This window comes from Budorcas taxicolor, chromosome 11 (assembly GCF_023091745.1).
Source record: "Budorcas taxicolor isolate Tak-1 chromosome 11, Takin1.1, whole genome shotgun sequence".
Lineage (NCBI taxonomy): Eukaryota > Metazoa > Chordata > Mammalia > Artiodactyla > Bovidae > Budorcas > Budorcas taxicolor.
The window spans coordinates 15217167-15244690 of record NC_068920.1 but is presented as its reverse complement, the minus strand read 5'-3'; the positions used below and the strand labels follow the sequence as shown (position 1 = coordinate 15244690).

The following is a 27524-nucleotide window of genomic DNA, read 5'->3' as shown; positions in this document are numbered from 1 at the left end:
CAGGATTTTATATTAAGCCACAATATTTTGAGAAAGATCTTTACTCGCTTTACACAGTAGTAAAAATTCTACATTACAGGTCACATGTGTGTGGGCTCAGTCATTATGTCATGTCCAGCTCTTTTGTGAGCCCTCTGGACTGTGGTCCACCAGGCTCCGCTGTCCACGGGATTTCCCAGGCAAGAATACTGGAGTGAATTGCCATTTCATTCGCCAGAGGATCTTCCCGACCCAGGGATCAGACCTCTGTCTCCTGCACTGGCAGACAGATTCTTTACCACTGAGCCACCTGGGAAGCCCATATTACACATTAACATACTATATATCACCATGATATATAATTAATATTGCCTTTCAAAAAGTTTTACCACAGTTTTTTTTAAAAAACCTGAAAGTGATTTTTAAGCTGTATGTTTTCTTCAAAAGAAGAAATTCCAAGCTTTTACTTAGGGAAAAAAAAAAAGTATATTTGAAAAAATTTCCTTCTAGGAAAAATCTGGGATTCACAGCATCATTCATATTTTCTTCTTTTTTCTCTTTTTTTCCAACATTTCCACTGTTTTTCTCTTCTTGGCTGACGCCAGGCTGTTTCCCCTTGTTGGCTTATTACTGTCACCAGTTAAACTACATTTCTCTGCGTCTGGTTTTGGCTGTTTTTCTTCCTCCTGGACTGCATGGGCAGATTCCTCTTTGTTGTGTCTGGACTGTTCTTTACTTACTAAAACATAAGAGACAGTGTGTTTAAAGGCTGTTTTTCCCTCAACAGTAAAATAAGTTGACAATAAAATGAAGTTATCTAGCACTCCTCCGCCTGAAGAGATAGCTTAAATTTTTTAAAAGATCAGTTTCACTTACCAGGAGCAGGCTCGGCGGCAGCAGGTGGGCTTTCTTTTGTGTCTGTCCTTCTGTCCAGCCACACCCCAAGACACGTCAGCCTGGCGTTCGTGTTTATTTCACACAATAGAGACGGGGAAACTTTCTATAATGTGAGAAAGAAAATGTGAGATAACATAAAGGAATTTTAAATAATTTTGTTTCCATAATCAAGTTACCTTAATTAAAAACTTGCACAGCATTTTCTTGAGTATAAAAGGAATGTTGTTTAGAAAATACTTGTGACTTTGACTAGTGATTGGTTTGATGATGTCCACCAATTTCTAAGAAGCACTTCACTAAGGAAAGGTGCTGTTTGATCTTGTTCAGTTCCAGGTTTTAACAAAGAACCTTGCACAAACTAGGTACTCAACAAACCACACTCAGAGACTGTTTTGTAAGAGAATAAACCAAGACTCTGTAAGAGGGAGACTACCAGAGAATCTGAATGTGTAATTATCCAGTTCAAAACTATTGTTAATTCTACAATTGATAGAAAGTTCCCCATTATTTTTCTAGCAACAGCAGGATTTTTATCTAACAGAAGGTTATAGAGAAGATCATCGATACACAGAAGAGAAAAATATGCTGTTTCTCTGACTGAATGAGCAGGCGTTCTGGGATCCAGCCAGTTCAGACTCACCAATACCAACCCCCGGGGCAGCACTACGGAACCCTAATTTTAAAACCATGAATATCAATCATGCCTTGAAGAAATGTTAAACATGTAAAAGATCTGTGCCCAGTGAACCTTTAAGAAAATCCACCTCACTTAACTCAAAGTCATACTGACAGTAAGACCTGCATTTGGTTTATTTATATTGTGTTGAGACACTGACCTTGTCCTGCTTAAGCTTCCACATTTTGATGAAACCATCGCTCGATGCTGTAACAAGAACACGATGCTCTGGAGTTTCAAAACTGAACATGTCTTTTACCCTAGGACAAAAGCAGTGACACCGTTAAAGAGCCTTTCCTACAGACAGTATGATGCTGCTAAAAAACTTCAGGCACAGTCTCTCAACTTTTCCAGGATTCAGGTGTTTCCAACCTGCTCAACAAACAGTGCCAAAAGTTTAACATACCTCACAATCCCATGAGTTGGTTGAGTCATTTTCAAGGTCTAAATTCCAAGATAGAATTGACTGTCAACCATACCTTAAGAAGGACTTGAAAAGATGATAGACAACTATAAATAATCAGATTATCAGGAATAAAAGGAATTATCAGGAATTAAAGGAAATAAACATATTCAAACCCCTTCAACCTCAGGAAACTATATTGAGAGAAAGACAGAGGTGACTGAGGCCTCCTCCCCTTGTCCTCAGGGCCTACCACCCACCTTCTGAGATACTATCATTTTCCTTCTGGATTATGGAGTAAACTAACTGGCCTCTGGGCTTCCATTTTTGCCCCCTAACAACTTTTTAAAAAATCAGACTATGTTATTCCCAGGTTTAAAATTCTACAGAGGTAGGTTCGGTTTCAAAACACCACAAGAGGGAGGAAGCGGCTGGGACATAGAAAACTCAACCCCTGCAAAGGCACTCAAACTCCTTCCCACAACACGCCGGGCCCTGCACCGTCGGGCTCCCTCTGACCCAGTGACAGTCTTCTATCTGTTCCTAAAATACACCAAGCTCTTTTATCCCTCTGGGCCACTGTGCCTGCAATTCTCTCCCTTTTAGAAATAGCTCCTTTATCCCGAAGGTCTCACTCCCCCTTCCCCGATCATCCCATCCAAATAAGTTACCTGTGCCATTCCCAAGTCATAATATCTATTTCCTTCCTGTTAGGATTACCTGAGTTCTTGTTTATCCTATTTTTTGCCCCCCAATAAGATAAGAGCCAGGAGAGTGCAAGCTCCTGCTGCAGTTTTTCATTATGGCTGCTCAGCGAATACTTGTTAAACGAACAACCAAATATCCATGAAGAGCTATACGGCCTTGAAGAATAGGCTCCCTTCCCCAAAACTAGGCAGGTAGAAACTAGGGCCTGTCTAGTGAGTGCAGTATTGTATTTGTAAAGAGAGATTTCTTAAAGCTAAACTATGATATAGAAAATGAAAACTAAGAGTTGTCTGGGACTTCCTTGGTGATCCCATGGCTAAGGCTCCACGCTCCCAATGCTGCTGCTGCTGCTGCTAAGTCACTTCAGTCGTGTCCGACTCTGTGCGACCCCACAGACAGCAGCCCACCAGGCTCCGCTGTCCCTGGGATTCTCCAGGCAAGAACACTGGAGTGGGTTGCCATTTCCTTCTCCAATGTATGAAAGTGAAAAGTGAAAGTGAAGTCGCTCAGTCGTGTCCGACTCTTCACAACCCCATGGACTGCAGCCCACCAGGCTCCTCCATCCATGGGATTTTCCAGGCAAGAGTACTGGAGTGGGTTGTCATTGCCTTCTCCGACGCTTCCAAAGCAGGGGACTCAGATTCGACCTACATCCCACATGCCACAGCGTGCTGCAACTAAGACTCTGTGCAGCCAAATAAATAAGCATTTTTAAAGAATGAATAAGAGTTGTTTGAAACATAAAAGAATATGCAAATAAAACATATTACATCACCATTTTACAAAATTACAGCAGAAAAAGCAGAAGCAGTCAGATAGAACTGGGTTGGTTCCCTTCTCTATCACCTAACAGGGTGGTAACCTTGGTCCGGTTATTAACCATTGACCCTGAGACTCACATCTGCCTTTAGAGATACAGTGAGCGGTAATGGAGATGGACGCTAGACAGAGGTCAACATGTCATTTATTTCTCCTGCAGGAAAAGCAGAGTGTAGGAAGAGGCCAGTGGACAGGCAAACAGAGGAAAAAAAGACAAGAGTGGTTGGGTTAGAGCTAACTTTTTTTTTCCCACTCAAGTATGAATTGAGGGTTCCAGGACGCAAGTGTAATGAAATTATTGAGAAAATAAGTCTGTTGTGCCAATGACTAGTCCTGGTGACGACTTCACCACTTTTGCATCACTATGGCCAAGACAACATTCCCACCATCCTCTTGAAAAAAAATCAGTTCTGTAGATATGTCTGTTTCTGTAGTCATTCACAAAAAAGTCTGCCTTGTGAAGCTACTGCACTTATAAGAGACCCTCCACATACAAGCCCACAGAGATTAGTGTGTAAAAAACAAAAAAAGTACCTGTTTTCATGAGCTTTAAACTCAGAGAGGCATGTTAGGGAATCACAGTCAAAAAACCTTACAACCTCTTCATCTCCAGCCACTGCGAGGACAGATTCCTAACAGAGGGAAAAAAAAAAACACACATTAACACCCAGAATGTCATCAACAATTCTGACCATCACCATATACACTCAACTCCCACCACTGACTTCCGATCACTCACTGAAAGAAACGCAACAGAAGACACTCTCCTCGCATTTGTGATGGTGCCACTGACGGACGCAGTGTCGAGCTGATAGACATCTATTCTGTTCAGTATGACAACTACGTACTTCTCTCCTTTTGGCGACCATTCCACTATGTGAGCGTCTGTAAGTTACAAGAACAAAGCTGTTGTATTTCATAGATAAAAAAAGAAACTGATCGGGGATCATAAAAAAAATAGCAAATATTTACATTGTGCACTTTCACACCCATTATCCCATTAAACCTTCACAGCAAACTTATGATGCATATTTTTATGAGTTAGATTTTAGACAAGGAACTGGTTTGAAGAATCATTAAGGTCATACAGTTCATAGTTGGCAGAGCCATGCCAAAAATCCCAATAGAAAGAGGAGGGAAAAAAAGTGACCTAAGGCCTATGCTCTCAGAGAGAGCCACCACCATGTAAGGAAATAACTGTAGGTGTGTGGACACGAGAACTTGTGTGTATACACATTCACAGCCTATCAAATTTTCAAATGTTTTTAAACAAAAACACTCACTTTGGGCTTCCCTGATGGCTCAGTGGTAAAGAATCCACCTGCCAATTCAGGAGACATGGGTTCGATCCCTGATCTGGGAAAATCTCACAAGTCTCGGAGCAATGAAGCCTGTGCACCTCAGTTATCGAGCCCTCATGCCTTAGAGCCTACGCTCCACAATAAGAGAAGGCCCTGCCGTGAGAAGCCCGCACGCCGCAACAGAAGAGCAGCCTCCAATCGCTGCAACTAGAGAAAAAGCCCTTGCAATGACGAAGATCCAGCACAGCCAAAAATGAAATAAAAAAAAAGTCAAAGAAACACTCACTTTGTTTTATGTTTTTTATGAATGCCGATCTTCCTTCCACGAGATTCCATGTTCTGCAAAACAGGAAGCTCATTTACCACAGGATTACTGACTGACCACGTGTAAAGCTAAGTTTAATGAAGACACAAATGAACACTTACTACTTGGCCATTCAGAAGAACTACCTTCTTTCTTATGGCATTGCCCGAAATATTTCTTATCAAGCAAGATTAAAATTCGCTCTGTTCCCACAGTCCTTTCCTCTGCTGAGTTCACCATATTTTCAAAAGGCTTAACTTCCGAAAATACTTCTTTATATAAGACCCCCTCTACTCCACAGCTGACGACTGCAATGCCGCATGTGTGTTTGAATTTAGATCTTTTCATTTCCCCTTTCCTTATGAAAAGGTTCATAAGCGTTCAGCTTTACCCTCGTGTCTGACAATGGCAGACAGTATAGAAACAGTACCAACACCAACTTCCCTGGTGGCACAGATGGTAAAGAATCTGTGTGCAATGCAGGAGACTTGGGTTGGGAAGATGCTCTGGAGAAGGGAAAGGCCACCCACTCCAGTACTCCCGCAGGACAGCTACTCCAGGGGGTGGGCTCTTAATTTTGAAGACCAAAGACCACAGCTTAGTAAAGGTGCTCCTGGGCCTTCATGACTCACCTCAGTGTCTTATCTGTACCCACAGACAGGGCCAACTTGCCAGATGGGTGAATGGAAAGGAAGGTCACGTGTCCTCTAAAAGGAAACCGACAGTTAGCCCCCAGCTTGACTGGCACCTGGAGAACACTGAGGGCAGGTGGGACTCACTTGTGCGCTCTGATCGCCTTCAGGCACTCCCATCTCCTCACATCCCAGACACAGATGAGGCCGTCCTCGGCCCCGCTGATCAAGTGCCTGTTGCCATGGAACTTCAGGCAAGTGATCGTGCCTGTAGGAAAACCAAGCCCGACAGTCTCTGTTACGTGTACTCACATCTACAGCTGTAGTGCCAAGCCAGCCCTTCCGTGACTGAATGAGTGTGGCTATATTCCAGTAAACCTGCATTTACAGAATCAGGCCATCAGCCCAGATTTGGCCTGCAAACTGCTGACTCCTCTGGCTGCAAAGTCTAAATATTTATATTTTGTCCTTTTCAGAATAGAGCATGAATCCCTGGGTCAGTGCTGTCTCTGCACAAATCTGGGTCAATTCTTCACATGGCCCTTTATACTGAAAGTCAAAGATCTGTGAGGAATCACTGTGCACACACCCCCTCTAAAAACCAAGAAAAATCTGCGGGCCTATGTACTCCTCACAGTGGGAGACTCTAGCCATGTCTACTCACGTCTTCCTCCTTCACTGTTGTCTTAGTTCTTATTTGGGAAATGTTGCTTTCCCACATCTTCTACTACTTCTGCCCACGATTCTACCTGTTACCTGGAAAAGAGCTTATGTACTACCAGCCGTTTGCAAACAGCACTTGTACAAGAAATGAAGGAAACCAAGAATCCTGCTTCATTCATCCCCTATCTAAACTCTTCCCAGGTCAAATCCTTTCTTGAGGTTGAACACCCGTGCAGACCAGGTACGGACCAGACTTATTCAGCTTATGTCTCCAAGCCCAGGGGACGGAGAAGCCTTCCTTGTACAAACTGGGACTAGGAGACAGAGGAAAAGGAATGCACACCGAAGTCACCCAAAGCTGAGCTGCTTCCGAAAAGCAAGACACTTGTCAAAGCAGCTAAGGGCTATCTCACAGGGCACTCAAGGACACTGATCACTCCAAATTTCTGCTACAAACAAACAGCAGACTCTCAGCTGGCGAGAACCTCTGAAATAGATGAAAGGTAGTGTGAAAAATGGGGTATTTGTCTTATCTGCCTTTTGTTGCAGAAAATTACTTTCCTTGGGCAAGTTTTTCCAAACTGAGCACCTGAGTAAGAGGCTCTACTGTCCTGAGTTCTTCCTTCCCCTTCCTCTCCTGGAGCACACGTGAACCCCCTCCCTCCCTGCTGCCTGGGAAACCGCAGTGACAACAGCACATGGTGCCCAACACTAGGGGCTTCCCTGGTGGCTCAGCTGGCAAAGAGTCCGCCTGGAGTGTGGGACACCTGGGGTCAATCCCTGGGTTGGGGAGATCCCCTGGAGAAGGGAAAGTTACCCACTCCTGTATTCTGGCCTGGAGAATTCCATGGACTATACAGTCCATGGGGTCGCAGAGAGTTGGACACAACTGGGCGACTTTCACTTTCACTTCACTGGGAAATGAACCACCTGTTGGGTCTGTCTGTCCCTCGATCCTGCTGCTATCCTGCTCGAATTCACCATCAATGTGAAACCCCAGCCGTGACCAGGGGATCACTCCTCCTGACCTCCTCCACTCCAGTCCCTCACATGGCTATCCCCTGGAGCTTTTCCACAGTAAGTCTCCAGCTTTAAGAATCTATCCCCTGACCACAACCTCTCCCTGTTCCAGCCCTTCCCGGCCTTCCTCCACTCACGCTCGCCTGCTTTATGTTCGGAGATCTGCGGATCCTTGATACCCTACTCTCTAGGCCAACAACCTACTCTTTCTCCAAATCCTCTGTTCCCATGTAAATCAATCCTTCTCTCGCACACTCCAAGTAACTTTCCTTTGTCTACAGAACTGTGTGTAGCCTACTGCAAACAGATGTCCATCGACAGCTTCCAACTCCAGCAGGCAGGCTCTCTGCTGTTTCTCGGAGTCTCTCCCATCCTCACACTGCCAGCACTTTCCTCAGGCCCGCACTGCTCTCTGCCCCCATTCAATCCCGACCTCCTCCACTCGAGGCCCCTTAGGATCTGACCCCACTACCCCTCCAGTCACCGCAACCTCCGTGTCGACCTTCTCAGAACACCGAGCGCCTTACACGTCCCCAGGCACACGTGGTCACAAAAGCACAGGCTGCAGCTGCAGGCTCAGGTTCTGGTTTCAGCGTTTGCGGCCGCGGGCAGTCCTGTGACACCTCCAAGCCTAGGCATCCTCTTCTCTGAGCCACAGATGGCCTCTCCTGGCACAGCGCTGGGCACCTGGCCTTCCCCCAGAGGCAGCTTCTCCCGTGGCGCTGCCACTGGTGCCCCTCGCACGGCCTGCCCTGCCCCGAGCATCCTTTTCTCCACCTTGCCAGTGTCACCTACCCAACTGACCTCTTCTTATAAAACAGTTCATTTAAATGTCATTTTAAGGAAGCTTTCAGTGAAACTTGCTTCCTCCTTCAGCCCCACGAGACTGAGTAAAGTGCTTCCATTCTGGCCCAATACAGACTGTGAATAACGTAAGGATAAAGAACCACATTTTGTCCACTTCTGTATTTCCTAGCACAGAATCTGCTCCTATGAGACACCCACATGAATTGTTCAGCTGAAGTCAAACCGTAAAGTAATAATGCCTCAACACTGTTATCAGAAAGGACACGATTTTCTTACCATTGTGATGCATGAGCGCCCCATGGTCGACTTTCTTTTTCATGTCATAAATGTGAATGGTTTCATCTTTGCTCCCAGTGACTACAAAGCGGCTGTTGACAGCCACCGCTGACAAGGAGGCAGTGTGGGCGTGGTGGGTGAAGTCGGCCACAGGAGCCCATCTCTGCTGAAGGGGAAAGCACATGGTCAGTGAGCGCCACGGTCACAGCACAGCTCCCTACAGAGAGGCAAGCGGCTTCACGATCCATGAAAACCGAATGGAGTCCACGAATGGAGAAAAGCCAGGACAGATTCACAGAACTGAATAAAGAAGGGACAGTAAGAGAACGGCCAGGCAACACTGAGCACCGTGACTTTAAAAACAATTACGGAGACTGGACTGGGGCTTCCCAAGTGACTCAGCAGTGAAGAATCCACCTGCCAATGCAGGAGATGTGGGTTTAATCCCTGGGTCGGGAAGATCTCCTGGAGGAGTAAATAGCAATCCACTCCAGTGTTCTTGCCTAGGAAATCCACGGACAGAGGAGCCTGTCAGGCTACAATCCATGGGGGCACAAAAAGTAAGAAACGACTGAGTGAGCACATTTATGGGCGGAGATTGGGCTACAGGGACTTTAAAATCTCATCCAATCCCTTAACTCCTCTGCAGGTTTACTTATCCGTGAGCCGCCATACCATTCATTCACTCAAATGTCCAAATTTTGATTTGAATTTATTCACTCAAACACTGAACGACTATTACGTGCTTGGCACCATTTGACACACTGAACGAAATATACAGAGCAGTGAACAAGAGAAACAAAAGCACACATTCCAATGGAGCGTCATTCTGTAGGAGTGACAAGACAGTATGACATCATACAGAGCAGGTATCTATATAACGACAAGACCAATAAAGAAAAATAAATAACATTTGCATTAATACCAATGCAAGCTCTGGAGAATGACCAATAACGAGGTCTCAAGACCTCTACGGTTGCTGCGATGTAACTCTCAGATTGAACGAATGTGATTTGCTCAGTGCAAAGAATGACTGCTGAGTACACACACATATCCTGCCCCATTAAAGGAGATGCATCAGGAAGTATTAGCAAAACGAATAAACCAAGGAAGAAATAAATTCACCAAACTTGTTTGAATACACTTAGGAAGTGTTATAAATTAATTCCTAAAAACCGATAGTAATAGTCCTTCTGTCAATCAGGACAGAGCAGTCCTCTTTTGAGTAAAGGTGCAACATTCCTGAGGGGCTGCTGTGGCCATAAATCAGAGAATAACCTTTATCTGTACATTTTTCAGAAGCAACATTTATCATCTGGGCTACTGCCTGAATAGCTTTAGAGGCAGTACTAGGTTAACAGTTAAGAGCTTTGAGTGAGAGCCGAGGGAGGCTCAAGAGAGAAGGGATATTCATGTGACTATGGCTGACTTGCGGTCTTGTAGAGCATGATCCAACACAACAATGTACAGCAATCTTCCTCCAATTAAAAAATAAATTAAAAAAAAAAAAAAGAGCTTCAAGCATCCGAGACAGCTTGAAAGGTGAGTTCCAGGTCAGCCAATTATTAGCTCAGTGGCCTTGAACAAGCAGCTTAACCTATCTCAACTTCCCGATTCTCATCTGTAAAAGGGGGCCAAGTTCATCTGCCTTGGAGGGTTGCTGTGAGGATGACTACGAGTCTGCAACATGGAAAGCACCGTTATTACGAACAATAACACCATCAGTAGCGTCATCTTCTGAGTATTCAGAACACGTCACCTTTCAACCAGAGTCAGATGAATAACCAGAGTACACAACAAAATAAACAAAAGCCATTTAACTAAGTTACATACTTCCAACTTTCTGGCTAATTCAAAACTGACACCACAACATTTTCATAAAGAAGTATTCAATAATTTCTAGGAAATTATCTAAGGAATTCCTTTAGAGGGAAAACACAGTACTGGGCTAAAAATTAGATCTTGTTTCTAGTAAGAAATTTCTGAGTATTTCCTAACTACCTGAGTACTCCGAATTTACTTAACTTTTATATTCCTACACGTAGTAAAATACTTAACATTTTTGGTGTTGTCTGAGTCGCGTCAGACTCTTTGCAACCCCGTTATCTGTGACAGGACAAGCTCCACGGGGCTCTGTAGGCAAGAATACTGGAGTGGGTGGCCATTTCCTTCTCCAGCCGATCTTCCTGCACAAGAGACTGAACCCTCTTCCCCGGCACTGGCAGGCGCATTCTCTACCACTGAGCCACCAGAGAAGCCCACAATACTTATCACACTTTGTTGTAACCTTTTCTCTATGTTATTTGCCTTTCTCATCATCTCCCCACGTGGTTAAGCTTTCCAATGCAGAATCCATACCTATGGCTTCTTCGCACCACTGGAAGGGCCCAATAATTAACTGGTGTCGTTTTACCAACGAAGCGTTTACCTGAATCCAGCGCGAATAGTTTGCTAAAATTCCAGGACAAAAACTCAGGGAAAGAACGAACTGTTCTTTCAACTTAATGGGAACGACTCTTAAATTCATAATCGACGGCCCACAGGCCCGTTTGCAGAAACTCAAACTTGCTTTGTGCACCGTAGTCAGAATGTTCACTACAAAACCCACATACCACGTCTTACTAAATGCCTCCTCCATGCTTCAAAAGGCTAAGTGTATTCTAAGCATATGTGCTAAGTATATTCTATATGTATACTCTAAGTATACTCTTGATTTCATTCATCGATGAACCCCTAACACAGCAGTGTGTTCCTCTGAGGTGCTGTTTACCTAGGCCGCTGGGAACCAGGCCTGAGGCCCCGCCGCCCCACCACCCGCGGTCCCTGCGCGCGCGGGCTCTCACCTCTCGGTGGCCGTCCGCCTCGGGCTCAGGGTGTACAGCGAATCCAAAAAGGACCTGCTCGTAGCATCCAGCAACCACCTCCATCCAGCGGCGCACGCGTCTCCTCCTCAGCGAACCTGGCGCGGCGCAGAGCAGAAGTGACGAAAGCGGATGCGACGGGAAGGAGGGTCCTTCCCGGGTCGGCGCTCAAGTTACGTCAGGCCCTTGGGGCTGCCTTTTAGATGCCTGCATCCATGGTGGGGGCGGATGGTTTCCGGCGGGTCAGACGGAATTTCTAGACGATCAGGCGGAATTTCCAAGGAGGGAATAAGGAAGGACGCCCCTTGAAGAGGTTGCTCATTTCAAGGAGGAAAAAACCTGGGGGCCAGCAAGCATTTTCGAGGGAGCCTTGTGCTAGGCGCTTCTGAGGCGAGTGGGCGGGACAGCCTCTGCGGAGGCCCCCGTTTCCGGGGCGTCTACGGAAGGGGCGGGCACTTCCGGTCAGGGCGGGAGTCGGAGAGCTGGGCCGGCGCACCTGCGCCGTGTATGTCTGTGGATCCCGGGCCGTGATGACGGCTAGGGAGTTACGTCTCCTAGTTGTGCTGGAAGCCGTTTCTTGTGCTCATTCTCTGTAACCGGCGAAGAGGGTTGACCTTTAGGGTTCTGAGCGGTCCGGTTCCCGAGCTCCCGCCCGGGCCGCATAATCTCGCCCAGCACTTTTCCTTCCTTCCTTCTTGGTTATGGCTTGACGAACCCTTAAGGACTCGTCGGCCAACGTTATGGCACATCCCGGAGAAGGACAAGGACCCTTGACTCGAGGGGAGTAAAGACAGTACTTGGAAGATGACGGGTCTAGTCATCCTTGGTGAGTTTCCAGGAGGGAATCTCATTTAATTTGTTTTCACCACCTTTCCCGAGTTAGCCGCAAAGTCAAACAGTAATAAAAGCCAGTATGAGTCTCTCAGTCGTGTCCGACTCTGTCCCGTCTCCTGTGTCCATGGGATTCTCCAGGCAAGAATACTGCAGTGGGTAACCTTTCCCTACTCCAGGGAATCTTCCCGACCCAGGGGTCTAACCCAGGTCTCCCGCAATGCAGGCGGATTCTTTACCAGCCGAGCCACAAAAGGAAGCCCAGGAATACTGCAGTGGGTAGCCTTTCCCTACTCCAGGGGATCTTCCCGACCCAGGGATCGAACCCGGGTCTCACGCCTTGCAGGCAGATTCTTTACTGTCTTGAACCGCAATGAAAGCAAAGATAGTACTGGTTTAGATGAGAGATTTTCGTGAGATAACAAAGATTCAGAGATGTGTCAGAAAGGACAGCTTCGTACAGACTTCCAACAGAGTAAATATCGGAGCGTAAAATGAGTCTCCTAAGCTCCTTACCAGTGAATGTGACTATGGGAGGTTGAAACACATTGCTGTCGACTTCTCACCCCACCCGCTCTAAGACTAGTACAGGCCGATAGCGCTTAGGCTCTTGTCTCTGAGGACGTTTGTTCACCGATGTTCTGAATCGTCAGTACGTGTTTAACTCAGATTTGTTTTAATCAGTGCTGGTTTGGGTCTTGTACAAATGAGGTCATTTTGGTTGTCATTTCAGCACAAGGAAAGCCTTCGCGCTTTGGCAGCTGTACATGTTGGCACTCCTCAGGCGCTGAAATACTGAAGTCCAGCTCATTCTCAGTCGCTTGAAAACTGTGTTCACTGTTGGACAGTATAGGCACAGGTGAGAAAGATTGCAGGTTCATTTCCAGACCCTCCAAATAACGTGTCACACACAATCTTTTCTTCCCCAGTGTTAGGTTTATATTAGACTGCACTCTATTGTAGTGTGCAATCCCATTAAGGCTTGGGCTTCCCTGGTAGCTCGGTTGGTAAAGAATGCACCTGCAGTGCGGGAGAACCAGGTTCGATACCTGGGTTGGGAAAATCCTCTAGAGAAGGGAAGGGCCACCCACGCCAGTATTCTGACCTGGAGAATTACGTGGACAGTCCATGGGGTCTCAAAAAGTTGGACATGACTGAGCCACTTTTACTTTCACCATTATGTCTAAGAAAGGCATAGTCTTTAATTGAAAAATACTTTATTGCTAAAAAGTCCTAACATTTGAGGCTTCAACAGTTCTTAGTAGTAACATCAGAGATCACTGATCACCATACAAATTAGACTAATAATGATAAGCTTTGAAATATTCTAAGAATTACCAAAATACGACAGAGGGATGCAAAGGAATCAAATGCTGTTGGGAAAATGGTGCTGATAGACTTGCTTCATGCAGGGTTGCCATAAACTTTGATTTGTGTTTTTAAAAAAAGCTGGATCTATAAAGGACAATAAATTGAAGTACAAAAAAAAAGGAGATACAGCTGTAATTCCTTCACTTTGCTAGTTATGTTATTATGTCACAAATTGTTTTACTTTTTAAATTCTTTTCTTGTATCTTGCTTGTTCTTCTGGTGGCTTTTCTATCAAAGAACCACTAAATCAGAGGAGTGTGAATTGCTGTAGGGATGTCTTCTGGGCATGGGACGAAGTAAGGAGGACATTTCTTGAAGTCTAATTTTCCTTTTAAATATATGACTCTGCCTATCTTTATTTAGGGGGAAGTGGTAGTCTCTCATGCAAAAAGAAAAGAAACACTGAATAAAATTGTTTCAAAATCATGTGCTCTGTGTATTTTGTTGCTTCAGACACCCCCCCCCCCCCCCCCCCCCGTGCCCCACCTCATTACCCCAGTGAAATTTCAAATGCTGTTTGTAAAGAATTAGCATTCATTTCAAATTTTTAACATATCATGATAACAGGGTAATTATAGTCAGCATCTATTACTGTGCTTGTCAATTGCAATCTGGTACATGAATTGTCACACTTTACCTGCTTAAGTATCTGTCACATTTTATTTTTAATTAAGTTTTATTGGAGTGAAGTACAGTAAAGTCACATTTTAGAGAAGAGCCTTGTGGCTTAAGAAAGTCTTTTGCTGCAACCAGGAGACGTTTAGAATAGCGTGAAAACCGCAGTGCATGCGACATAAGCATAAAATGGTTTTTCCTCCTCTTATTTTTTTAATTGTAAAAAGTTGGTGGAGCCAGGCATAGAGCTTAGAAGACTATAAAGCAGCTGGTCCTGGGGCTCCTAATGTGGGAGAATTGATGGGTAAGTTTTGGGGCTTGTCAGTGCCCTGAAATTACACGCAGAATTGTATGTGTACGTTTATGGAAGACAGCATTCATAGGATTTCATCACATTTTCAAAAAGATTAATGCCTCTAAAGCTGGTCTGAGGATATAAATGGAGAAGTAGGTCCAAAACGCTCTCAAAACCACACAGCTCGGTAGCAGTAGACTCTGGTGTTGCTGCTGCTTTTCTCTTCTCCTTGGGCTCCAGTGTTGTCTCTTAATAAAGAAGAAAAGTGGTTTTTCTCTGCCTAAAAAAACACACACAATGCAATATACATCTGCTCAAATGGATTCAAACAGCATACTTCCTGCCAAGCCTCCTGTTCTCTTTCCAAACAGAGGGTGGAAAAAGCCATTCAGTCTCATTCTCAGAAAACTGCAGTTGCCAAAACCACCAACCCTTCCGCAATAGGGCTTAACTCTAAAGTACAACCGGGTTTCTAGTTTTGCATTTATATTATTGATAGAAAAGCTTTTTGCACTTGAGCCAGGCATTGATTTATTCATTCATTTAACCAGTGTTAAGTAAGCACTTGGCTTTGTTTGGTTTGCTAAAGAAAAAAAGCCAGTCTTCGTTTTGCAGGGTGGGTGAGGGTGGTTAGAAGGTCAACATACCGAGCTAGAAGCAGGATACAGTGGAGAGAAATTGGCCTTGTTAGAAATCTCATGTGCGTCTAATGTTGCTGCTCTGTTACCCTCCTTTCACAGTGTCATAGGTAGCAAGTCTGTTAAATTTGAGGACTGCAGAGATTGTGTGTGCTTGTATTCTCAGAGGACTTTGATCTCTGCATGTAGAGCTCGGAGACAGAAAGTGGGCTACTTTCCCTAGACCCAGACCTGAAAGAAATTTGTTTCACCTGCTTCATGAGAATAATCCAGGTGAACTATGGGAGGTTTGCATTTGAAACTGTTAGAGATCAAAGCAATATTTGTGAACTCTTCCTTGTCACCATCATCTAAAATTCTGCCTGAATGTCCATCTTCATCTCTGGAGTCTTGCTCATAGCATCTGGCCCCTGCCATCTTCCTGGGTGGATGCAACATGCCTTATAGACTTCCTCGCAAATCCCAGCCTTCTTACCACCGTATCACGAAGGGTCAGCTCCCTCATTCCTTTCCCACTACAGCTCCATCTCTCACTCATAGCCAAAATTCTCATTGACTTTTTTAAAAAGTCCAAAATAAGGAAAAAAGATAATGCTTTTCTGAAAGAATCTTAACTGATAACATGAAATTTTACTTCTAAGCTGCTACAATATTTAAGAATTTTTTTTTTCTAAAAAAGACAATAAACTGTGAATACAGCAAAAAAAGAAGAAGAAGCAGGCTCACAGATAACAGAACAAATCAGTGCTACCAGTGTGTGTTGGGTGGGGTCTGGGGGCAGGGGAGGTACAAACTGTGGGGTATAAGACTGGTTCAAGGATGTATTGTACAACATGAAATATAGCTGTAATAGCTGTTAATGGAAAATAACCTTCAAAATGGTATAAAAAATTTTAGGGAATTATTATTTTTTAATGTTTTTCAATTTTCCACTCCGTGCTGCCAATTGTAGTTAACTATGCCCATTGCTGCTCCTCTGCTCTGCTCAGCTGTATCTGAATCTTTGCAGCCCTATGGACTGTAGTCCCCCAGGCTCCTCCATCCATGGGATTCTCCAGGCAAGAATACTGGAGTGGGTAGCTATCAGGAAGCATTTAACAGGAGGCTTCCTGTGTGCTGTTTTGGATCTGTCAGGAATTCTCTGTTCCTTATTCCTGAGTATTCAGGAATTGAGAGGCAAGCCTCTCCTGGGGCTGAGGAATCCAGGCATTTCCTTTGTTAGTTTTTCTATTCGGTGATAAGTGCCCTCTTTCTTAAAGTGATTATTTACAACTCTCTCTCTCTCTTTAATATGGATTGTCTGTGTTTTGTAAGTCTGGAATTTTAATCTTTATCTTTGCTGAGAATAACTACAGTATATATGCCCACACCATGTTGATTAAAACACCTTTGCTCCATCAGAGCTTTGGTCCCTGTGTCTTGCTTTCTCTCTCTCTCTCTCCCTCCGTCTCTCTCTCTCTCTCTCTCTCTTTCTCTCTCAGGCTATTTCTTTGGAGCGCAGAGGCTCTCTGAGTTCACTTTCCTGCCTGGACTTCTAAGACCCTCTCGAGAAGGCGCTCTGTGCCTTCACCCCATCAAGAGGGTGCCTGAGGCCTCCGTGAACAGAGCAAGCCCCATGCCAGGGACTTTATTGGCTTTCTGCGTAAACTGAGGAATATCAGCCTCTTTCTCTTTCTTATCGGTCGACTCCAGACCACCAGGTTCCGGTCCATTAAAGGACCTCAACAAGAGGCGCCCAGAACAGGAGCTTGGTGCATGTATGCAGATTCGGACAAGAGTGACCCCAGGGCCTACTGAGGCTGGTAAGTACTAAGACATGGGTAAAACAGCTGGAAAGCCCCATTACTTTTCTACTTTACTTCATCACTTATTTAAAGTTCAGGGACTTAATGTAACGTATGCTGATTTTTTAGCTAGATTACAAACTGCAATTTCCCATACTGTAATTGGAGAATAAGCCAAAAGGCAACTAGAGAAATTACTTGCTTATGAAAATGCAAATCAGGAATGTCAAAAAGCTATAGCTCCAATTCGTGAGACAGGAACTATTACTGATTATTTGAAGGCTTGTTGAAATATAAGATTAGAAACTGAAAAGATGCAAATGCTAGCTGAAACAATGGTTGCTGCCTTAAGAAAGGGAAATGAAGGATGCTTTACATCCGGAAATAACCCTTTAAAAAGGGACTGCCCTAAGAAAGCAGAAAAATATATATATAGAAAAATAAAAAACCTCCAAAAATCTGTCCTCGATGCCATAGAGGAATACATTGGGCCAAAGATTGTAAATCTAAATTTGATAGTAAAGGGAAACCTATTCCGAGAAACTCCAAACGGGGGACCCCCCAGGTCCCCTTCAACAAAAATCTGGGGCAAATTCCAGCTTTTCCCTCAAACCCTCAACATCTGGCAGTGCTGCCGTCAATATACCAGCTTTGTTTTTAGATAATATGAAGTTAATGAGCTGTATTTAAATTAAAATTCATGTGAACTGAAAAATATTTAATATGTTTAAATATAAATATAATTTAAATATAATTGCTAATCTAATTAAAACATGTCTTAAGTCATCAACATTATATAATACTTTTATTATGCCTAGGTTTAAGGTGAACTAAATTTGTCAACAAAAAGGTAGGGCGCCGGAGGCCTCCACGAACAGAGCAAGCCCTGTGTCAGGGACTATTGGTGTTCTGCGTAAACCTCTTTCTCTCTCCTTTACTTTCTTATCGGTCGACTCCAGACCACCAGGTTCTGGTCCATTAAAGGACCTCAACAGGTAATCATTTCCTTCTCCAGGGGATCTTCCCAACCCAGGGACTGAACCCATATCTTGGGCATTACAGGCAGATTCTTTAGCCCTGAGCCATCATGGAAGCCCCAAGAATTATTTTTAATTTCACGTAATTTACAGCAGTGGCTTAAACAAGAGATTTCCTTAAGACAAAGGCTTTTGGAGGCACATTGGTCCAGTGCTGGTACAGGGAGTCTCCAGTCATCAGGAACCCTGACCTGTTTGCTCTTTAAGATCCTGTGTGTGGTTGTGTGACTTCCCCTTTGATATCACCTCATAGGCCAGGAGAGATGCGGAGTTCTTTTGGTTTCATCCATCACATCTGTAAACTCAGCTCTCGACCTGTGAGAAGGGCAGAAAACGACAGCAAAAAACACATTCCAGCTAAGCAGACTCCCTCTGCCCACAAAGCTTTCCTCAACCCCCTTGTGATAGTGCTGCTGCTGCTAAGTCACTATTTACATCTTATTGGCACCCCACTCCAGTACTGTTGCCTGGAAAATCCCATGGATGGAGGAGCCTGGTAGACTGCAGTCCATGGAGCCGCTAGAGTCGGACACAACTGACTGACTTCACTTTCACTTTTCACTTTCACGTGAAAGAAGGAAATGGCAATCCACTCCAGTGTTCTTGCCTGGAGAATCCCAGGGATGGGGGAGCCTGGTGGGCTGCCGTCTATGGGGTCGCACAGAGTCAGACACGACTGAAGCAACCTTAGCAGCAGCAGCAGCTCGACTTTGGCCACCTGGCCACAAGGCACATTGCTACTTTCAAATAAAATCTAGGTTCTATTATTAAGGAAGAAAAGGAAACTGGATATTGGGTGGCCCCTAACTGTGTGTGCACAGCTGCTAATCAATAACATCTCCCTTGAACACACAGGGAAATTAAATTACTAGAGTATAAGTTCCACTGTGGCACCGATGCCAGGCACCTGTGCTGTGTATAGGAGGGGCTCAGTAAATGATGGGTAAATGGTTGAACGACTAGAATTCATCATGATGATTATTTTTCACATTACAGGTAAATAGAAACTACAGTAAACATTTGAATGGGGCTTCCCAGGTGGCCCTAGTGGTAAAGGACCCACCTGCCAATGCAGCTTTTCTTTGTCTTTGTCTTAAGTCTTTCTTTGTCTTTGTCTTAAGCTTTTAATGATTAAAAGTGGCTCCCTTACACACTATTGTGGGGGGCTGGAGACTTCTGTGTGCTTCACAGTTGCCCACCACACACTCCCTTACTGCCCCACCCTCCCAACCTCCCCTTTCCGACAGCTTCCCGGGGTCTGACAGTTGGGGGAGGAGGTGGGCAGCTCAAAGCCCACCCTACAGTTTGCAGGGGCTCCTCCAGGTGACTCCAATACACTCCTGTCCGTCCGCACCCACTCCTTAACCCACCTGACAGTTAAAGAATTAATTACCTGGCAGGAATGATCACTGCAGGTATTTCTGAGGCAGCTGGAAGTGCTGTTTGTGGGCTTGAGAGGGTTTAGACCAAGGGCTGGGATTTTTGATGCGGGGGTTAAAACTGTGGACTCCCAGTCATTTTATCAAGGGTCTGGATAAATGGCTGGACAGGAGAGTTTTGCAGGTTTGGGCTCAACTCAACAGGATACTTATTACTGGTATTGGCAAAGGTGCGCCAATTTTTCCTGTTCCGAATGAAAAGGCTGATAGTGTTCTGTTTCGTAACACAGTTTGGCAATTGACAAACTACTGCTTTGAAGACAGGTGTTCTTAGTGAAAGCGGACACCCTCCTTACTTAGAGAAAGAAGGATCGAGTCCCCGGGCTTTGAGCGATTCTGCCTTGGCTGTTGATGTCCTACCCTTCTCCCTGCTGCTCTTAGAGTGAAGCCAGACTTCCCGTCCTGCCAGCCTCACCCCTTCGGCATCCGGTACGGCAGCCAGTACGAGCAACAGCAGGGTGGTTACCCTCCTGGCTACAGCTCTGGCCGCGGGGCAGGTGGAAATGGACCCAACCTTTATTCTGCATATGAGACCTCTGGACACCCCGCTGAGACTTCGCTTCTGCCCAAGGTATCTCTCCCTGGCATAGATACTGCGTTGGGTGCGTGTCCGGTATGGGGACGTCTCTTTCCTTTCTCCACGCCCTTGAGAAATCCCCTCGAATTTCCCTCAGCCTTGGACTCTGCACCCTAATATGTGTGTGTGCTGTGCTTAGTCAGTCGTGTCCGACTCTTTCTGGACCCCATAGACTGTAGCCCGCCAGGCTCCTCTGTCCGTGGGATTCTCCGGGCAAGGATACTGGAGTGGTAGTCATTCCTGTCTCCAGGGATCTTCCCGACCCAGGGATCGAACCCAGGTGTCCTGCATAGTGAGCAGATGCTGTACTGCTGAGCCACTGGTGCCTGTAGAGAGGAATGGTAATAACTTACACTGCCCCTGGAGAGCCCATGGAGTCTGGAGTAACTAACCAAGGTCTGTTTGGGAGCTGCTTCTGGAATTTACATCTTTCCTTACCTGAGAAGATGATGGATTGGTTTGCTTTTCTGTAGCCTCTGCGTTTCCTCAGCAGGTACTGTCTGGCCCTTAGCTGAGACGCGGGGTTGGGATGGGATTGGAAGGCCACAAGGGCTATGTGCCCATGGAGACTGCAGATTGTCACCTGGAAAGAAGGGCAGAGCTCCAGGTGCAGGTTTGGGTACAGGGATTGTGGAGTCTGATGCCAGGGTCCCTGCGGTCTGGTTCCTTCTCCCTAGACCCCAGGGGGCTGCTTAGATCCCTGAAACTTCAGAGAAGGCAGGCGCCTTTGACCAGTGCTCCTCCCGTGTGAGTTTTCTTCTATGGGCTCAGCTCACCTGTTGCATAATTGTAGTATTTTGTCATTTAAAGGCTCTTTTAATCAAAATTCAAAATAAAATTTGATCAAAAGGGATTTTAGTGTTGTAGATATTATTTTTGAGAGCTAAATTCTTCCAGGAAAGTGTCAATAACAACCCTTTAAGTAAAAAAAAATTTTTTTAACATACTGATTTTCATTGTAGGAAGCCACATCTCTAGCTGAAAACCAAGATGAAGATTCACTAGAAGGTAACAGAAGCCTTATGTTTAGTTGAAAACAAAACTAACCCTTTTTCCAGGTCCCTCATTCACTGAGCTGGCTATAAACGAAGAGATCCTACCAGAAAGTTCCAATGTAGGTCTCCCTCCCTCGGTTTCTGAATTAATTGTTATAAACCATTTCTTCGTTTCTATCAGTCTGCTAACTGAACAGATAAAGCAGCATGTTGATTTGTCAGAGCCCTGTCTTAAGGATCTGGTCCTGGCTTGTCCTTGGGGTCACATTCACCCAGGTCCTCAAGCTAGAAACTCTAGACTCGCCTCCCACCCTTCCTCTCTCTTCTGCTCCAAGTTGAATGCATTTCCGAGTACTGTCCCTTTGTCTCCAAATTATTTCTTAATTCTGCCCTTTTTCTCCATTTCTCCCACCATCTACTCATTGAATCCAGTAGCACTGCTCTTGTAGCTTCAGTTTCTATTTTTAAAGTCTTATCGAAAGGAAACACGCAATTTAAAAAACTAACATTAAATGTCTGCACTATTTCCTGCTGATGTTTTTTAAAAGCTCTAGTTTTAAGCCATTTCTAATGTGTCCTGTGAAACTCTATTTTTCTCCTGTATGTATTATTGGCTTCTGCAGATCCAAATCTCCACCTGAATATTGAGGAACTCAACAGAGAGTTTATGGTGAAAAGTGAAGAGCTCTACCAGTCTCTCATGAATTGCCACTGGCAGCCTCTTGATACTGTGCACTCAGAAATCCCAGACAAGAACCCCCAAGAGCAAGATGCTCATTAAGCTCCCCAACTATCATATTCATTGTGTCTTGTTTTGTTTTTGTTTAAAAAAAGTTCTCCCAGGATGGCACTGGATTGTGTATATAAATACAGATTCTTGAGAGACTGTAATGTAAATAAACTTTAGCAGCACATTCATTTCTGGAAGTGTGTTGTATTATGTGGGTGCCAGCAGAGGTCACATCCAGCTTCTTTGGTGACTCTGGGAAAGAATCCACCTGCCAGTGCAAGAGACTCAAGTTCCATCCCTGGGTCGGGAAGATCCCCTGGAGAAGGAAATGGCAACCCACTCCAGTATTCTTGGCTGGAGAATCCCATGGACAGAGCAGCCTGGCGGGCTATAGTCCATGGGGGTCACAAAAGAGTTGGACAAGAGTTAGCAACTAAACAGTAACAACAAAGAAGAGAGGCCACAGAACTATCAAGTTAGACCAGGCTGCACTGTAAGACACTTGAAAATAGGTGTCCTAAAACAACATTGTAAATCAACTATATTTCAATTGTAAATCAGCTATAAAACAACATTGTAAATCAACTATATAAAACTATATGAAAAAAAGGTAATAGCTTTAATATGACATGGGCCTGACCTAAACTGACGGTGGCATTAGCTACTCTGATATATTGAGTGATTTGCTGCTTTCTTCTGTTCACAAACAGTGCAAGCCTTCTTGCCTGCATCTGGTATAGAAAAAGGTAGATTAGAACCAGAAGTTTGATCTCCATCGCCAGACCCTCAGGCTCGCTTACGAGAGCACTAGGTGATAGAAGACAGTGGAGGCACTTGCCACAGTTGAGTCCTCAACATGGAAAAAGTGTGCTTGATCAAAACAGCCTGTCAGCCTTCTGAGACAGAGCACCTGGGCCCCCAGTGACACCATTGTGCAACTTCAATGCATGGGTTGATAAGCGCTTTCACTCTGGGGGTTTACTCTTGCAAAACACTTCCACCATCATGCCAAGAAACCCACTCAAACCTAAAGATTAGAGGTCGTGTGGAGGGGAACTGAGGCGCCCCAGTAAACAGCCAACCCACAGCCTCACTCACCTGACATCTTGGACTGTCCGCTGAGTGTAACCCTGGATTGATCCCAGGAGAGACCAGCAGGGGAGCCCAGCCCCTAGAGTTGATCCTGTTTTACACGCCAGCCAGGAGAATCCCACGCACATAGGAGCCTGGTGGGCTACAGTCCATGGGGTCACAAAGAGTCGAATATGACTAAGCACACAGAAAGATAACACTATGATTTAACAATGGAGTGAAAAAGACACAAATCAGCATGGCAAAAAAAAATTGAATTTCAAGAGTAAATATTTGTTGTTAGAAAAGTGACCACAAATCCATGTTTTCTTGCATATTTATTGTCAAGAAATAGCCAGTTTGTTTCACTTACATCCATCTTGCTGCTGCTGCTGCTAAGTCACCTCAGTTCTGTCCAACTGTGTGACCCCATAGATGGCAGCCCACCAGGCTCCTCTGTCCCTGGGATTCTCCAGGCAAGAATACTGGAGTGGGTTGCCATTTCCTTCTCCATCTTGACATATAAATAAAAGGAAAATGTGATTTTAAAAAGGTGTCTAGGGAATTCCCGGACAGTCCAGTAGTTAGGACTCCGTGCTTTCACTGCTAGGGCCTGGGTTCAGTCCCTGGTTGGGGAACTAAATCCTACAAGCCTCGTGGTGCAGCCATAAAAAAAAAAAAAATTAAAAAAAAAAAGTACAGGGGGCTTCCTTGGTAGCTCAGTGGTAAAGAACCTGCCTGCCAATGCAGAGATGGGTTCAATCCCTGGTCCAGGAAGATCCCATATACTGCAGACCAGCTAAGCCTGTGTGCCCCGACTATTGAGCTTACACTCTAGAGCCTGGGAGCCGCAACTACTGAAGCCTGTGTTCCATAACAAGAGAGGCCACCACAATGAGAAGCCCACTCACTCCCCGACACTAGAGAAAAGCCCATGCAGCAAGGGAGACCCAGCACAGTCAAAAAGAAATAAAATTAAATATACATATTATATATATGAAGGAATGAGTGGAAGCTTCCAGCTCAAAAAAATCCTGCATAAACACAGCAATACTTCTTTACCCCCATGTTATATTGGTGGAAGCTCTTTAAATGGCATTTGCCTAGATGACCCCCACCCCTTGGAAAAATTTCTTGATTCCATACCCAGATAGGAAAATTTGCATATGTGGTAATGACTACAGCATCAGTAAGTTTCCTAGGCATTCAAATTATTTCCCTACCAGCCTGTCCTGTATTTTAAGTCACTGTGTAGCCTTTTGTAGCCATTATCCCCAAAGAATCTGTTACTGACTGCTTTTACTTTTTAAACCATCATTCTTCCACCGGGTCATCTGATACACAGCCAGCCATGCAGATGGAAAGCCGAATTCAGACACTTCCTGCTGGGTCCTTTGTGAAAGCCTCTGTGGAGTGCTAATCGTGGGGTTATCATGCCTCACCTGCTCAGAGATAATGCGTCAAGAACCAGAGTTTCAACCTGGCAGTCATCATTGCTTTCCCTCCTCGCTCTTCACGACCCATTACACCTATTTAGTCAGAGCCTAAGGACATGAATCTAGAGTTTCCCAGCCAGCCATCTGTGATGTGCAGGACACAGTTTACTCTTCTACCCTGCTGCTTTCCCCACTGGTTTCTTGGTGCTCTGGCTGTGGATTTGCTCTGTTCCCCATCCTTTTCTTTTATCCCAGTCCCATACTCTAGATAAAGAATATACAGACTTGTCCTTTGCTTTTTTAAATTAAATTAAAACATACGGCTGCGCTGGGTCTTCGTTGCACTGGGGCTTTCTTAGTGATGGCCAGTGGGGCTACTCTCGTTGCAGAGCACAGACTCCAGGCACAAGGGCTTCAGTAGGCGCCCTTAAGCTTGTGGGGTCTTCCTGGGCCAGGGATCGGAGCCGTGTCCCCTGCACTGGCAGGTGGGTTCTTAGCCCCTGGACCACCAGGGAAGTCCAGATGTTTCCTTTCCACAGTACAGTCTTCATCAGGAAATGGTACTTGAGACCAGTCCAGTCGGTTTCCATCATTTGGTTTAACGTGAAGGCACTCCATGTTACTGGGACTCGCCTTACCCATCTGGTCTGTCCGGTACAAAGGTAAAAGTCACGTGGCCCCAACTCTCAACACACAGCCAGCACAGAGTTAAAAACCAAATTAAAAAACAAAGCTGGTTTTGATGACTGAACTTTGATTTTGTAAGATATTAGACGTTGAGTGAAAGGTCTACACGAATTCTCCATACCATTTTGGCAACTTTTCTTTGAAGTCTATAAAGTTTTTAAAAATAAAACATTTTGGAAAGTCATCAGAAACCTTCCATTTTGCCTTCAATATGGTTGATGCCTTGAAGTTCACTGATAATTCACTTTAATGGAAATAAATAGCCTGAAACTCATTAATAATTCACTTTCACTTTGACTCCCTTTTTCAGCAATTCACCTAATAGCCTCAACTCCTAATCACATGCTTGAGATTCACTTTCACGGTCTGACACAATGCTGGCTGTTGGTTTCTGAATTTTGGTTCTTTTTGGAAGAACCTGGTGTGTGTCTATGTCTGTGTGTGCACTTTAAATTGTGTCCAGCTCTCTGTGACCCCATGAACCGCAGCCCACCAGGCTCCTGTCCCTGGGATTCTCCAGGCAAGAATACTGGAGTGGGCTGTTGTTTCCGTCTCCAGGGGATCTTTCCAATCCAGAGATCGAGCCTGTGTCTCTGGCATCTCCTGCATTGGCAAGAGGATTCTTTACCACTAGCGCCCCCTGGGAAGCCCCTTTTAGACCATTCAGCCACCCTGTCTACTATAGCCCCCAGGATCCTTCCCAAGATGTAGGTCAGACTTCCTGGGCTCCCAGCAGGACTCACCCCAGTTAATCTTCCCAACAGCCACCATGGAAGCCCACCACGTTCAAACCTTGTAGGTATTGAAAAGTGAACACAGTCAGCTTCATCTCTTTACCTTCTTCCTCCCAGAGCCATCACTGGCAGACCTCTTGCTAAAGTCAGAACTTGGCCTTGGGAGTGTGACCTCCAGTGTCTTTCCCATTGGCTTGACCTTTTAATCCCTCAGCCATCTTGACCAGAAGAGGGAGTAGTCACAACAGAACATGTGTAGTTCTGGCATTACTGAACTGCAAGACCGGAGTCTTCCCAAACTCTAGTTATTCTTCGTCTGTTCACGTGGATCTCGGCTCCCATTTCCCACCTGGCATAGACTGCTATCCTAAAGTCTCACCATGTGGGACTTCCTTGGCGGTCCAGCGGTTAAGATGCCACACTTCCACTATAGTGGGGGTGGATTTGATGCCTCATCAAGGATCTAAGCTGCATGGTGTAACCAGAAAGTAAAAAAAAAAAACAGGACAATTCTAAAAATAAAGTTTATTTTTGAAGAGCTCAAAAAAGCAAGTTACAAAAAGCTGTAATTCTATTATGTATCTATATAAGCAACACTTAAAAAAAAAGCCAGTCTGTGTGTCTTTGTATTTCCACTGTATAATAAGCACAGGTACATAACGGTTGTATGGAACTGTTAGCTATAGAATTGTGCCGTACAACAGTCACATAAAATAAGTAACATTTCCTCAAACTGGCCACATTCCCAGTGCCCAATAGCTAGCACGAGTGTTAGTATCTTGGACAGTGCAGATATAGAACGTTCCCATCATGGCAGAGATCCTTTTGGACAGCACTGCCCAAGGATATCTGAGTGTATATTGAAAGGACACTGACACCAAACAGTGATCACTTCTGGAGAAAGGAGTTCACTTTTTATCCTATATCCTTCTGTATTCTTTTTTTACTTACTCATTAACTTGATATAAATCATGTTTAAAATTTTTTATTGAAGTATAATTGATTTGTTGTTGTTCAGTCGCTCGGTCGTGTCCGACTCTTTGGACTCCATGGACTGCAGCACGCCAGGCCTCCCTGTCCTTCACCATCTCCCAGAGTTTGCTCAAACTCATGTCCATTGTCGCTGATGCCATCCAACAATCTCATCCCCCTTCGCCCCTTCTCCTCCTGCCCTCAGTCTTTCCCAGCATTAGGGTCTTTTCCAAGGAGCTGGCTCTTCACATCAGGTGGCCAAAGTATTGGAGTTGATTTTTTTCTATTTTTAGAAAATATTGTTATTTATTTTGGGGTTTATGTGTTTTCTATATTTAGGAAATATTTATTTAGAAAATATCTTTATATATTTTATTTATTTTTATAGTTGATTTATATATTTCCTATGATACACAGCATGTATTTTTGTTTTTGTAGTTTGAAATATTTTTCACTTTAGTTTTAAAATATTATGCATTAAAAAATGGTGCATTGGATATTGTTTAGACGAGTTATTTTCCTTAGTACTTCTATCATTTGCCATGTGTCTAGTAGAGGAAAATATTCATTTACCCAAACTTAGCACTGAAAGACTGCTCAAAAACTCTGGCATTTGACAGTTGAATAATTATGATAATATCAACAGGTCTTTTTCCTAAATTGTACCTTGATTTTTAAAAAATTAAGGAGGCACATATAGGAGATAACTTCTTCCTGCCTCAGATTTTGAATTTAAAATCCCGATTGAAATGAAACTGACCTTCCATTGTCTCTATCATTCCCAGTTATCCTCTCCAATACTCCACACAGGGAAAGCTGCATTATTTTTCAGTGGGATGGGCATTTTTAGACAGGTATATGTTTGCATGAATGTATTTATTTGTGTATTTTTAGAAAACGCTAGGAGGGGGACATCCCTGGTGGTTCAGTGCTCAGGAATCCGCCTTGTAGTGCGAGGGCTGCAGG

At 44.6% G+C, this 27524-nt stretch overlaps 2 protein-coding genes across 4 annotated transcripts; one reads left to right on the top strand and one right to left on the bottom strand.

Annotated features, from left to right (window-relative positions):
- Window positions 1-56: 56 nt before the first annotated feature.
- PAK1IP1 (PAK1 interacting protein 1) lies at window positions 57-11548 on the bottom strand. 2 transcript variants are annotated; one of them, XM_052649013.1, is made up of 10 exons: window positions 11329-11548; window positions 8486-8651; window positions 5867-5987; window positions 5720-5794; window positions 5070-5122; window positions 4222-4367; window positions 4017-4114; window positions 1713-1812; window positions 856-979; window positions 57-718 (listed from the first exon to the last, which is right to left on the bottom strand). In XM_052649013.1, the coding sequence occupies exons 1-10, from the start codon at window positions 11410-11412 to the stop codon at window positions 516-518; spliced, it is 1170 nt and encodes a 389-aa protein (XP_052504973.1). In that variant the 5' UTR covers window positions 11413-11548; the 3' UTR covers window positions 57-515. The 2 variants fall into 2 exon arrangements, with proteins under 2 accessions (XP_052504973.1, XP_052504974.1); XM_052649014.1 differs by having other exon boundaries at window positions 58-718; window positions 8486-8648.
- Window positions 11549-11822: 274 nt separating this feature from the next.
- On the top strand, window positions 11823-21784 carry C11H6orf52 (chromosome 11 C6orf52 homolog). 2 transcript variants are annotated; one of them, XR_008200173.1, is made up of 4 exons: window positions 11823-12172; window positions 12911-13036; window positions 16789-16898; window positions 19738-19865. XR_008200173.1 is itself a non-coding variant. In XM_052649488.1 (4 exons), the coding sequence occupies exons 1-4, from the start codon at window positions 19456-19458 to the stop codon at window positions 21707-21709; spliced, it is 465 nt and encodes a 154-aa protein (XP_052505448.1). In that variant the 3' UTR covers window positions 21710-21784. The 2 variants fall into 2 exon arrangements, 1 of the variants encoding a protein (XP_052505448.1); XM_052649488.1 differs by lacking the exons at window positions 11823-12172; window positions 12911-13036; window positions 16789-16898 and adding exons at window positions 19456-19526; window positions 20896-20941; window positions 21552-21784 and having other exon boundaries at window positions 19738-19927.
- The last annotated feature ends 5740 nt before the right edge of the window (window positions 21785-27524 follow it).